This window comes from Salvelinus sp. IW2-2015, linkage group LG14 (genome assembly GCF_002910315.2).
Source record: "Salvelinus sp. IW2-2015 linkage group LG14, ASM291031v2, whole genome shotgun sequence".
Lineage (NCBI taxonomy): Eukaryota > Metazoa > Chordata > Actinopteri > Salmoniformes > Salmonidae > Salvelinus > Salvelinus sp. IW2-2015.
Genome location: NC_036854.1, coordinates 34,091,228 through 34,104,420, shown reverse-complemented (window position 1 = coordinate 34,104,420; position 13,193 = coordinate 34,091,228). Strand labels below are relative to the sequence as shown.

At 42.1% G+C, this 13,193-nt stretch overlaps 1 protein-coding gene across 2 annotated transcripts; it reads left to right on the top strand.

The window, feature by feature from the left end:
- The first annotated feature begins 346 nt into the window (after window positions 1-346).
- zc2hc1a (zinc finger, C2HC-type containing 1A) lies at window positions 347-12,956 on the top strand. 2 transcript variants are annotated; one of them, XM_024000034.2, is made up of 10 exons: window positions 367-474; window positions 1,443-1,522; window positions 1,602-1,718; window positions 1,984-2,019; window positions 7,928-8,069; window positions 9,041-9,192; window positions 9,318-9,420; window positions 9,740-9,845; window positions 11,472-11,582; window positions 12,072-12,956. In XM_024000034.2, the coding sequence occupies exons 1-10, from the start codon at window positions 459-461 to the stop codon at window positions 12,205-12,207; spliced, it is 999 nt and encodes a 332-aa protein (XP_023855802.1). In that variant the 5' UTR covers window positions 367-458; the 3' UTR covers window positions 12,208-12,956. The 2 variants fall into 2 exon arrangements, with proteins under 2 accessions (XP_023855803.1, XP_023855802.1); XM_024000035.2 differs by lacking the exon at window positions 1,984-2,019 and having other exon boundaries at window positions 347-474.
- Window positions 12,957-13,193: the final 237 nt, after the last annotated feature.

Sequence of the window (13,193 nt, the reverse complement as noted above, 5' to 3'; positions counted from 1 at the left end):
CAGCAGTTTTACCAACACTCAGGTGACTTGTTGTTAGTTTTATTTGTTTAAATTATAGGCCATGTTATCTTTGCCCTGACAAAATATTACATTATGCTATATTCTTATGTTCTCATAGGCTAAAACAGTAAACCCCAAAAAGATATGTGCTGATGTTAGCAAATTAAAAATAAAACTGGGCCAAGTAGGCCTATGGAATGAGCTTTCTTCCCATTGGGTGAATTTCACTCATTGTACTTGTGCACGTGACATTAAAACTTGAAACGTGAAACTTCAATCCAGAGGGAAAGGGTTGCCTCCCACGCCCCACCTGCCGTTCAAAATAAACAATGCACCCGTTCCTGTCTTGCTAACAGCAAAGGAATGGCCAATGAAATCCTCGGATGTTGGGATGTGGTGCCGTTTCCTAGACAAGTTAGTTGCTACAGCAGCATCAGCGACCGACACAGACAAGGGAGATGGAGGACTTTGAAGGTAAGACGTTTAGTAAATAATACATTGAGGAGATAAACAGTTATCGATTTTACTGTTGAATAAATCCTAGGTTTTCAATGCGACTTCTTATTTTGTTGTGTTGATTTTCGGGGATTTTTCAGTGCCGCAGAACTGCACTATTTTCGTTTACCGACCCCTTTGCGGTGTCTGGCCAAAACAGGGCGGAGTATGACGCTATGGTTAGGGCGTTATCCCAATATTGGTGGCACTGGTTGTTCGTAATGCATGCTTTTACCTTGTTTTTAATAGTTGAATAGCTGATTGCTATTTGCTATCTCTAAAGCTATTTGATAGCCTTTCATAGATAGGCCACAGCGCTTGAAGAAAGGACATGTTGTTTGCTTGGAATGGCAGGCTTGGCAGCCTCATGCTAACCGGCTARCTAATATTGATAGAATAGCCTAGATCAATATTTATTTGATCTCATAACCTAAACAATAGCCTAAAAATGGGTCTGGCACAACCTAGCTAGTAGCTACATCTAAAATGCTTCTCAAACCTTAAAGCCACTGAAACCATCACCAACAGCCTTGATGCATTGCTAGAATGAAGCATTTATATTACTTAGCCATTCTGACTAATGGTCTAACGTTACTATTTTATGCAATTATTTATGCTATTTTGAACCAGTGCATAATAGTGTTTGTTACTTGAATACATTTTGCTTAAACCTGGCACCTCTCGCATCATATTTATGTCAAATGCTGTTATGTTTCAGGCTGCCAGGGTGCCTACCTGATCATTTAAAATAGAATAGAATTTGGTCAAATACATTTCACACAAACAAACAAATAGAGTTGCTATATTCCTGCTTGCCAGATATTCTGTTATCCATTAGGCCTAAGCATATTTCTGTCAAGTACTCTTATGCCCCTGGTGGTGTATCCTAGCCAAGGCTACTGTATGACAGCTCTTCATCTTCTCTGCATYCATTCACTTCTGTACAGATGTGGAAGAGGCTCCGCCCTCCAACGAAGAGCTGATCCCCTGTAAAATCTGTGGAAGGAGCTTCTTCACTAAAGTCCTGGTAAGACACACACACACTATAGCATGTACGTGTATTTTGAGGTTTAAACCTCCCTGTCCCTTTCCTTCTTGCCCTGTAGAAGAAACATACCCCAATCTGTCAGAAAGCAGCAGCTAAGAAGAGGAAGGTGTTTGACTCTGGCAGGCAGAGAGCTGAGGGAACAGAGATCTCCACTATCAAACCCATCAAATCTAAGGTGAGACAACATAACAACACTCACACGCAAACACTCACACGAAAACACTCACACGCAAACAGCTCCAATAACTGTTAGGCTACAGACATTCCAAAACGTGCCTCAGACCACAGTGAAAGAGGCTGTTGAAGGGACCTAGTGATGGGTTTAAGACAAGGATCCACTCTACTGTGAAACAAGTCCACATTTGTTAGCTAGATGTGACCATCAACATTTCTGTTTCCTGATCATTTGTTATACACCTTAAACCACTTATGTATTTCAGTCACACACTTCTACCACCACTGCTAAGACTGTGAAAGTAAGTTGAATAGTCTTTATTTTACGTTTGTGTGATGTTGTAACACAACATTGCTGTGTGTATAAGGTATTCAAAAATGTATTGGTTCTTTTGCACTGTATCTTGCTCTATTGTGTCAGAAGCTCTATTTGAAACAGTAGCCTGGTCAGTAGTCTGGTCAGAATATCTGACCAATCCAAGACTGTCATCTAACAACTGCATGCACTAATCCCTTTCCACTCTTTCCCTATTCTTTAACAGACAGTTTTTAAATGATCTTTTTTCATACAATCCATTTTCTAAACTAGAAAGGTAATAAATACTTAAAGCTCTCCTGCATTCAGAACTAAGCTGTATGTGCTTGGGCCATCCAAACCAGAGCTATACGCTCCTAGACTGGTCCCATATCTGTCTGTATGTGCTTTAGCTCAACTCCACAACAAGCAATAGTCTGAGTAGTCTAAATCTAGGTGATAACAGTAGTCTGATTTACGAGGAGTAGCTAGATGCTTAGGCTACATCCTATACTCTACTGCTTCTGACAGCTAGCCACGCTGCCTGACATGCATTTTAATGGAAACTGAAAAGGAAAACAATGCTGTATTATGTCCTGAACAGCTGTTCCCTCCCTGCTGGCTACCAGAATAATAATTGGCGAWTGTGTGTCCTAAATGGCACCCTATTTCCTATTTAGTGCACTACTTTTGGGAGGGAACCTAGGTGTGTTCTCCAGTAGTGTCGTTTTCATGGGATAAACCAAATCCCAGGTATATACTGTGGTTAGTTTGGTATGTACTTTATAACATTCATTTCTATTTAGGATTCTAATACACACTAATGGCACTATTCTCCAGGGCTTGAAAATATGTAATCTTTTGGCACTTAAACATCATGGTAAATGCAATGGCTTGTGACTGTCCTAAATTAGTGCACTAAACCAGAGCATGCAGATATCTGGAGGATAAATAATATTTTTGAATTGGGACTGGTGAATTGCACTGCACTTAAATGGAGTTTGCACGTATTGGAGGTGCACTTGTAGTGTACTCTGTATAAAACACAGTTTAATCACTGATGAGGGAAACAAGCATTTGATCCGAGCTGTAACCAGATAGGGATGATATGAGGTCACTGGGATTGTCATGTGACCAACCGTGAAGTGGTATGACACTGAACCACTTCTGTCACTAGTGGTCAGTCTCAGATCCCGTGAAGACCTAAAGCATCGGTATAGAGGGTTTTACGTTAGGGCCAGGATGATACCAGTATCGCGATACTCGTTACTATCGTGGCAAGGAAACAAAACACAAAGCGTATTTAACTTCTGTAGGAAAACAGCCCTAAACATTATGTTATCATTCAAAGTTACATTTAATAATTTCCCAAGCTATAGCAAACAATTTTCTACATACAGCACATTTTTAAAATGACCAAAGAGTTTGGTCTGCTTCGATTCTGGTATTTTACCAGCTTTGGCACGCCTTAAATCATGAAAATTATTTTGTTGTCCGACATCAAACTTGTCCTTGTCAATCACAAAGCTTCACAGAAATGCTTGTAATGCATTCATTATCCCCATTTAAATCATGTTGCTCTGAGCTGTACAGTTGTGGCCAAAAGTTTTGAGAATGACACAAATATTAGTTTTCACAAAGTCTGCTGCCTCAGTTTGTATGCTGGCAATTTGCATATACTCCAGATGAATTGCAATTAATTGCAAAGTCCCTCTTTGCCATGCAAATGAACTGAATCCCAAAAAACATTTCCACTGCATTTCAGCCCTGCCACAAAAGGACCAGCTGACATCATGTCAGTGATTYTCTCGTTAACACAGGTGTGAGTGTTGACAAGGACAAGGCTGGAGATCACCCTGTCATGCTGATTGAGTTCGAATAACAGACGGGAAGCTTCAAAAGGAGGGTGGTGCTTGGAATCATTGTTCTTCCTCTGTCAGCCATGGTTACCTGCAAGGAAACACGTGCCGTCATCATTGCTTTGCACAAAAAGGGCTTCACAGGCAAGGATATTGCTGCCAGTAAGATTTCACCAAAATCAACAATTTATCGGAGCATCATGAACTTAAAGGAAAGCGGTTCAATTGTTGTGAAGAAGGCTTCAGGGCGCCCAAGAAAGTCCAGCAAGCGCCAGGACCGTCTCCTAAAGTTGATTCAGCTGCGAGATCGGGGCACCACCAGTACAGAGCTTGCTCAGGAWTGGCAGCAGGCAGGTGTGAGTGCATCTGCAGGCACAGTGAGGCGAAGACTTTTGGAGGATGGTATGGTGTCAAGAAGGGCAACAAAGAAGGCACTTATCTCCAGGTTAAACATCAGGGACAGGCTGATATTCTGCAAAAGGTACAGGGAGTGGACTGCTGAGGACTGGGGTAAAGTCATTTTCTCTGATGAATCCCCTTTCCGATTGTATGGGGCATCCGGAAAAAAGCTTGTCCGGAGAAGACAAGGTGACCAGTCCTGTGTCATGCCAACAGTAAAGCATCCTGAGACCATTCATGTGTGGGGTTGCTTCTCAGCCAAGGGAGTGGGCTCACTCACAATTTTGCCTAAGAACACAGCCTTGAATAAAGATTGGTACCAACACATCCTCTGAGAGCAACTTCTCCCAACCATCCAGGAACAGTTTGGTGACGAACCATGCCTTTTTCAGCATGATGGAGCACCTTGCCATAAGGCAAAWGTGATAACTAAGTCGCTCGGGGAACAAAACATCGATATTTTGGGTCCATGGCCAGGAAAATCCCCAGACCTTAATCCCATTGAGAACTTGTGGTCAATCCTCAAGAGGCGGGTGGACAAACAAAAACCCACAAATTCTGACAAACTCCAAGCATTAATTATGCAAGAATGGGCTGCCATCAGTCAGGATGTGGCCCAGAAGTTAATTGACAGCATGCCAGGGCAGATTGCAGAGGTCTTGAAAAAGAAGGGTCAACGCTGCAAATATAGACTCTTTGCATCAACTTCATGTAATTGTCAATAAAAGCCTTTGACACTTATGAAACGCTTGTAATTATACTTCAGTATTCCATAGTAACATCTGACAAAAATATCTAAAGACACTGAAGCAGCAAACTTTGTGGAAATTCATATTTGTGTCATTCTCAAAACTTTTGGCCACGACTATTGTCACAGACATGCTTTGACATTCAGCCTGGGGAACACACAGCATATGCCATTTTATCCTTTTACTTGACTTTGACAGGTAAATGTTTAAACACCCTTATATTTAGCTATTAAGTTATGCATATTTKTAACCCATTTCTTTCTAACTAAGCCTTCTTGTGATTTGTAGTTAATCTGTCTTCAGACAAAGTAGCCTAGTAGGTGGGGAGTTTGAAAGGAGAGAAAGCATGTAGCATACAGCATACATTTACTGCAGTATTAGGCCTAATATTTAGCCAATGAATGATGGGTTAATATGAATGAGCTTCTTCAGCTACACGTAGGGCTCATCTGGAAAAGAGAGGCTTTCGCAATTACGCAAGCCTTTCCTCTATTCCTTTTCTCCTGGGTTTTCTCCCAGTTTTTCAAAAGTAATCTGCTAGGATTTCCCCAATTAGATAGGATTACATGTTAGAATTGGGTTTTTCAAAACTGAAAAATTAGATTCTGATTTTATGGCTAGGGATAAGGATTTGGTAATCCAATCTCACCTTTTAATCAGGATTAAATGTTGTTTTTGCGTTTTTCTACACTTAAGGGGTAGTGATTAGGACAGAAGGCATCTTGAGAAAGACACCAATGATGATGCCTATAGAAATCTTGTAAAGCAGGAAACGGAGAGGTCAGAAAAGCTGACTTTTCTTGCTGAAGAACAGATCAAGTTGATAGTGCTCCAACAAAGAGAACTGTACATTTCTTCTTTCAAGCACGCTTGACAGATGCTGGGGTTGCGTTTTCAGATGATGAAGACTTCTGGTGAGATGGCAAATTTAGTTGAAAAATATTTAACTTTTTTTAAGTGTTATATTAAAAGTTATGCAAATAAATTTGCTTACAAGTGACATGCAAGCTATTTTGTCTTGGCTATCGTCATGTAGTTCATCATGCGGCAGTTGTTTTTTTTAAAGGTATCTTATCAGTTTTTGTTTTAAAGAGCAGATTCTAAGATTTCTAAAGCACATACAAACTCAAATAAAATGGGGGCATATCCCTTGTTTGTTATATGACAGCAGTTCCACATATTCCAGTGACACAAGTTATTATTTATATTTTATTCTGTTATATTCTTACTATACTGAACAAAAATATAAATGGAACGTGCAATAATTTCTACGATTTTACTGAGTTACAGTTCATATAAGGAAATCAGGCAATTGTTGGTCACAGATACCTTTAAAAAAAAAAAAGGTACGGGCGTGGATCAGAAAACCAGTCAGTATCTAGTTTGACCACCATTTGCCTCATGCAGCGCGACGCATCTCCTTCGTATAGAGTTGATTGTGGCCTGTGGAATGTTGTCCCACTCCTCTTCAATGGCTGTGTGAAGTTGCTGGATATTGTTGGGAACTGGGACATGCTGTCATACATGTCAATCCAGAGCATCCCAAACAGGCTTAAMGAGTGACATGTCTGGTGAGTATGCAGGCCATGGAAGAACTGGAACATTTTCAACTTCCAGGAATTGTGTTATCATGCTGAAACATGAGGTGATGGCGGCGGATGAATGGCMMGACAATTGTCCACAGGATCTCATCACGGTATCTCTGTGCATTCAAATTGCCATCGATAAAATGCAATTGTGTTTGCCCACACATCTGCCCGGTACAGTTGAAACTGGGATTCATCCGAGAAGAGCACACTTCTCCAGCGTGCCAGGGGCTGGTCTCAGAAGATCCCGCAGGTGAAGAAGCTGGATGTGGAGGGCTGGCGTGGTTACACGTGGTCTGCGGTTATTAGGCCTGTTGGACGTACTGCCAAATTCTCTAAAATACGTTGAAAGTGGCTTATGGTAGAGAAATTAACATTATCGGGCAACAGCTCTGGTGGATAGTCATGCATTCAGCATGCCAATTGCACACTCCCTCAACTTGAGACATCTGTGTTATTGTGTTGTTTGACAAAACTGCACATTTTACAGTGGCCTTTTATTGTCTCCAGCACAAGGTGCACCTGTGTAATGATCATGCTATTTAATCGGCTTCTTGATATGCCACACCTGTCAGGTGTGAAATCTCCCTAACAGGAATGTAAACAAATTTGTGCATAAAATTTGAAAGTAGTATACTTTTTTTGTGCGTATGGAACATTTCTGAGAATTTCTGTTTCAGCTCGAAACATGGGACCAACATTTTACATGTTGTGTTTGTTATAGTTTTGTTCAGTATATAAAATATATGCGTGTTGACTGTGGTCAGGGCAGGGAATGTATGTGTTTCTTGTCTGTTTTAATGAACAAAATCATGAACTATTGATTTAATTTGCATGGCACAGCCATGTAGCAGCCTATGGACAGTACAGACTTGTAACATAATTAAACTCAAAATATGCCATTCTATTAGTCTCTTAGGACCTGCCTAAACAAATGAATAATGCATTTCTTTGTGATGGTTTATATTCAATGGATTTAAAATAGGCCAGCCACATCGGCACACYCCTACTCCCACTCGTCACCGGTGCCGGCATGCGCACGGGAGGTATAAAAGGCTTATGCCAGCAATAATGTGGTAAAAATGGGACTGTTTGAAAGGGTAGCATATAAGCATTGTAAAAAAAATAAACGGGCAACATACCGTAAATCCTGTGTGAATTAGGTATTAGAAGCAAGTGAGAGATGTTGCTGAGAGGTTTCTTTCTCTATTCTAAAGTCATTAAAAGGCACCACTTTGGATCCAGTTTCCCTTCATCATTCCAGACGGATGGGTTACTGAAGTGTGTGTGTGTGTGTGTGTGTGTGTGTGTGTGTGTTCCAGCCGGAGCCTCCTAAGAAGCAGTCTAACTGGCGCAGGAAACATGAGGACTTCATTGCCACCATCAGAGCTGCCAAGGGCATCACTCAGGTCATGAAGGATGGGGGTCCCTTACCCCCTCCTCCACCACCCTCCTACGACCCAGGTAACAACACCCTTACCCCCTCCTCCACCCCCCTCTTACAACCCAGGTAACAAAATCCTTACCCTGTCCTACGACCCAGGTAACAAAATCTTTATCCCCTCCTACGACCCAGGTAATAATATCCTTACCCCCTCCTCCAGCCCCCTCCTACGACCCAGGTAACAACACCCTTACCCAGGTAACAAAACACCCTTACTCCCCCCTCACCTACAGTACGACCCAGGTAACAGCAACTTTACGCAGGTCATTTTTTTGTTTAGAGATTACCCCTCTGAAACATAAATTTGGAGATTGAGGTCAATGAACAACGTAATATCTTTCGAGGTGTTTCCAGATTGATATCTCCGGTGACTGTGTTATTGTGTTTGTTTCCAGATTGTATCCGTGACTGTGTTATTGTTTGTTCCAGATTGTATCCGGTGACTGTGTTATTGTGTTTGTTCCAGATTGTACCGGTGACTGTGTTATGTGTTTGTTTCCAGATTGTATCCGGTGACTGTGTTATTGTGTTTGTTCCAGATTGTATCCGGTGACTGTGTTATTGTGTTTGTCCAGATTGTATCCGGTGACTGTGTTATTGTGTTTGTTCCAGATTGTACCGGTGACTGTGTTATTGGTTTGTTCCAGATTGTATCCGTGACTGTGTTATTGTGTTTGTTCCAGATTGTATCCGGTGACTGGTTATTGTTTTGTTCAGATTGTATCCGGTGACTGTGTTATTGTGTTTGTTCCAGATTTTATCCGGTGACTTGTTATTGTGTTTGTTTCCAGATTGTATCCGGTCACTGTGTTATGGTTTGTTCCAGATTAGTATCCGTGACTGTGTTATTGTGTTGGTTCCAGATTATATCCGGTGGTTGGTGTTATTGTGTTTGTTCCAGATTATATCCGGTGACTGTGTTATTGTGTTTGTTCCAGATTATATCCGGTGGTTGTGTTCCAGGTTATATCCAGTGATTGTGTTGTTCCAGATTATATCCAGTGTCCATACTGTGAGCGGCGGTTCAGTGAGAATGCAGCAGACAGACACATGAAATTCTGTAAGGAGCAGCACGCTCGCATGCAGAATAAGGCCAAGGTACCCGGGGCTGTGGACGCCAAGAAAACACCTGCACGCACACAGGTAGGACAGCACTGATGTGTTTGTTTAACGTTTCTTTAAGTGTGTGAGCCATACACCTAGAGTAAAGTGCGCAGTGAGGGTGTTGCATAGCATAAAACAAAAGTGTGTGTGTGTGCGCTCCACAGTTCAAACCTCCTGCTCATGTGAAGAAGGCTAACTCTCCTGCTGTGTCCGCTGTGCCCTCTTCCTCCCGTTTACCCCAGAGATCTGTCCTGGGCCAGCCCTCCGGTAACTCACACACGGTGTCTCAAGTCAGATGATGGTGCAGATATTGSTGTAACCCAGGGGTTATTTCACATGCTTGTCTCTATTTCTGCTCAGTCTCTTTTTAGAACACTGTCCCTCTGTCTTACAGAGGACAACTCCAAGTAGACCCTGTCTCTTCTGTGCTAGGCCACACTGACTGAAGCTGAATCAACAAAACCTCTTGGGCTGGGCACATCGGCCATTCAGATACAATGTCACTGAATTTAAGCCATTTTGCTGGAGAGATAGGACAGATGTTTTTAAGTCTACACCCTGTGTTCCTCTCCTCTTGTCCCTATAGGGATTTCATCCAGTAAGGTTCCCTCTGCAGGATCAGTGAGGAGAGCTCCATCTGGTTACTCTCCTAACCGCAGCGCCACTTCTGGCCTCACCAGTCCACCTTCAGGGTTAGTACACACACACCATGCTGACAACACTAACACACACACACACCATGCTCACAACACTAACACACACACTCTCAACAAGCACAGCACATACACAAATGACTGATGATTGGCTGAGAGAAATTGATGATAAAATGATTGTGGGTGCTGTCTTGTTAGACTTCAGTGCAGCTTTTGACATTATTGATCATAGTCTGCTGCTGGAAAAACGTATGTGTTATGGCTTTACACCCCCTGCTATAATGTAGATAAAGAGTTACTTGTCTAACAGAACACAGAGGGTGTTCTTTTAATGGAAGCCTCTCAAATATAATCCAGTTAGAATCAGGAATTCCCCAGGGTAGCTGTTTAGGCCCCTTGCTTTTTTCAAATTTTACTAACGACATGCCACTGACTTTGAGTAAAGCCAGAGTGTCTATGTATGCGGACGACTCAACACTATACACGTCAGCTACTACAGCGACTGAAATGACTGCAACACTCAACAAAGAGCTGCAGTTAGTTTCAGTATGGTGGCAAGTTAGCCCTAAATATTTCTAAAACTAAAAGCATTGTATTTGGAGCAAAACACTCCTTAAACCCTAAACCTCAACAAAGTATTGTAATAAATAATGTGGAAATTGAGCAAGTTGAGATGACTAAACTGCTTGGAGTAACCCTAGATTGTAAGCTGTCATGGTCAATAGATATTGATGCAGTGTAGCTAAGATGGGGAGAAGTCTGTCTAYAATAAAGCGATGCTCTGCCTTCTTAACAACACTATCAACAAGGCAGGTCCTACAGGCCCTAGTTTTGTCGCACCTTAACTACTGTTCAGTCGTGTGGTCAGGGGCCACAAAAGAGGATGTAGGAAAATTGCAATTGGCTCAGARCAGGGCAGCATGGCTGGCCCTTGGATGAACACAGAGAGCTAATATRAATAATATGCATGTCAATCTCTCCTGGCTGAAAGTGGAGGAGAGATTGACTTCATCACTACTTTTATTTATGAGAGGTATTGACATGTTGAATGCACCGAGCTGTCTGTCTAAACTACTGGCACACAGCTCGGACACCCATGCATACCCCACAAGACATGCCACAAGAGGTCTCTCCTTACAGTCCCCAAGTCCATAACAGACTATGGGAGGCACACAGTACTACATAGAGCCATGACTACATGGAACTCTATTCCACATCAAGTAACTGACGCAAGCATTAAAATTTGATTTAAAAAACAGATAAAAAAAACACATTATGGAACAGTGGGTACTGTGAAGCAACACAAACATTGGCACAGACACATGCATATACACACACACGCACACAGTAACATACGCACTATACATACACATGGATTTAGTACTGTAGATATGTGGTAGTGGTGGAGTAGGGGCCTGAGGGCACACAGTGTGTTGTGAAATATGTGAATGTATTGTAATGTTTTTAAAATTGTATAAACTGCCTTAATTTTGCTGGACCCCAGGAAAATCAGCAGCTAATGGGGAGCCGTAATAAACACACACCTGCATGCACGCACATGTCAACAAATCCTGTCAATATGTAACACACATTATACGTTTAAGACCACCAGTAAAAACTCTTSCCTTCTTTCTCCTCTTCTTCTTCCTCCTCTCCTTCTCTCAGTGTTGGAGGTAAGCCCCGTCCAGTAGGTTCCTATGGCTCTGTGAAAATCTCTCAGACAGCAGGGGGACTCAACAACAGGAAAGCCTACAACGCAGACAAATACAACTCCAGGTAGGAAAAGGCCTGTATGAGTGTGACTGGGAGATTGTATGTGATGGTTTACTTGTAGTGGAAGTGTTAGACAAAATAGAAGTCCAGACAATAAACACTGTCCTCTTGTGGTTGGTGTTGGTATCGCTCAAAGGACCCTCCCCTCTGACCTTCTCCTCCAGTGGGTTTTGAGAAGGCAAGGAGAGAGGACGCAAGGAGTATGCAATTAAGATTCACCAATAGTGTTGTCCTGCTGTCCATATTTACATGGTGACATCATAGTCAATATGTCTTCTAGTCGCTTTAGCGGATGACAACTCAAACACCCTTCTGCTCTCTCTCTCTTTCTCTCACTGACGTCAGATGTAATGATGTCATTATTAATGCATGAATTGCCTGTCTCTCTCTCTTTCCCCACTCTCTCTTTCTCTCACTCCCTYTTTCTTTGTGTGTGTGTGTTTATATCTTACGCTCTACTTTTTTCCCCTTCCCTGTCTTTCTCCACTTCAGGAGCGATGGCAAAAGTGAAAACGATGTGGATAATGGTGAAATGATGACAATGTTCTGCAACGAGTGTGGAACCAAGTACCCTGTAGACTGGGCCAAGTTCTGCTGTGAGTGTGGGGTCCGTAGGATGTGTATTTAAGGGAGGAGAGTGAGGGGTAGAGGAGGAGAAGAGAGAGGGATGKAGGAGGAKAATGGAGAGGGAGAGAGAAAGGAGTAGGAGGATAGAGAAAAGGGGGAAAGATAAGTGGAGAGGAGGGAAATAGGAAATTAAATTAAAGAGGGGCAGTTCACTGGAACCCTGGGCCATGATGCTGTTATGACACTTACCTAGTTAAAATAGTACACAGCAAGCAGGAGTTCTCCCCCCCCCCATAATATCGTGAAGTCAGTTTGATATCAGCTCTCATAACTGTTAATGTCATTATTATGACAGTGTTATGTAGGCTTTACTACAGAAGACTCAAGCACATAATTACCCCAAATGTCCACCCTAACCCATTCTTATCCCAACCACTGCCTATGTACCATGACCTACAAGCCCTTTCCAGTATAACCCTAGGTAGGATGAGAGTGGGTTTCTATCTACTCCCTCCCACCCATTTCTCTCCTGCCTCACATATTCAATGTATTACTATTGAAGTGCAAATGATTGACTACTGATAAAAAAAGGAGTTTAATTATTGTAGATTAATGGAATGTGTGACGTGGCAAARTGGACTCATTCTTTTCATTGAGTCATGAGTAGAATTAATGTTAAGTATTTGGAAAAGAATACACATTGTTTTTACTGGGACCAGTGTAAGAGCAGGTTGACCTTTTATTGTTATGAATCTTGTCCTGGAGGCAGAACTGAGGTTGTGTCTACACTTGACACTTTCATGCGACTTCTGCTGTCATAATACGAAGATCACATTGAAAAGACGGGTCTAGATGCACAAAAGTCGCTTTGTGGTCTAATTGTGTTCACATCTGAAGTGGTCAGGAATGCATTGTGTGTGGATTTCCTCAGTCTGGACGCAATCAGGCTACCGAAAGCGCAAACAGTGGGCAACATCATCAGCACTCCTCTACCAAATCTCCAGAAAACGTGTGTTTTGGGACAGAGAAGCACCTTTTCATTATAAT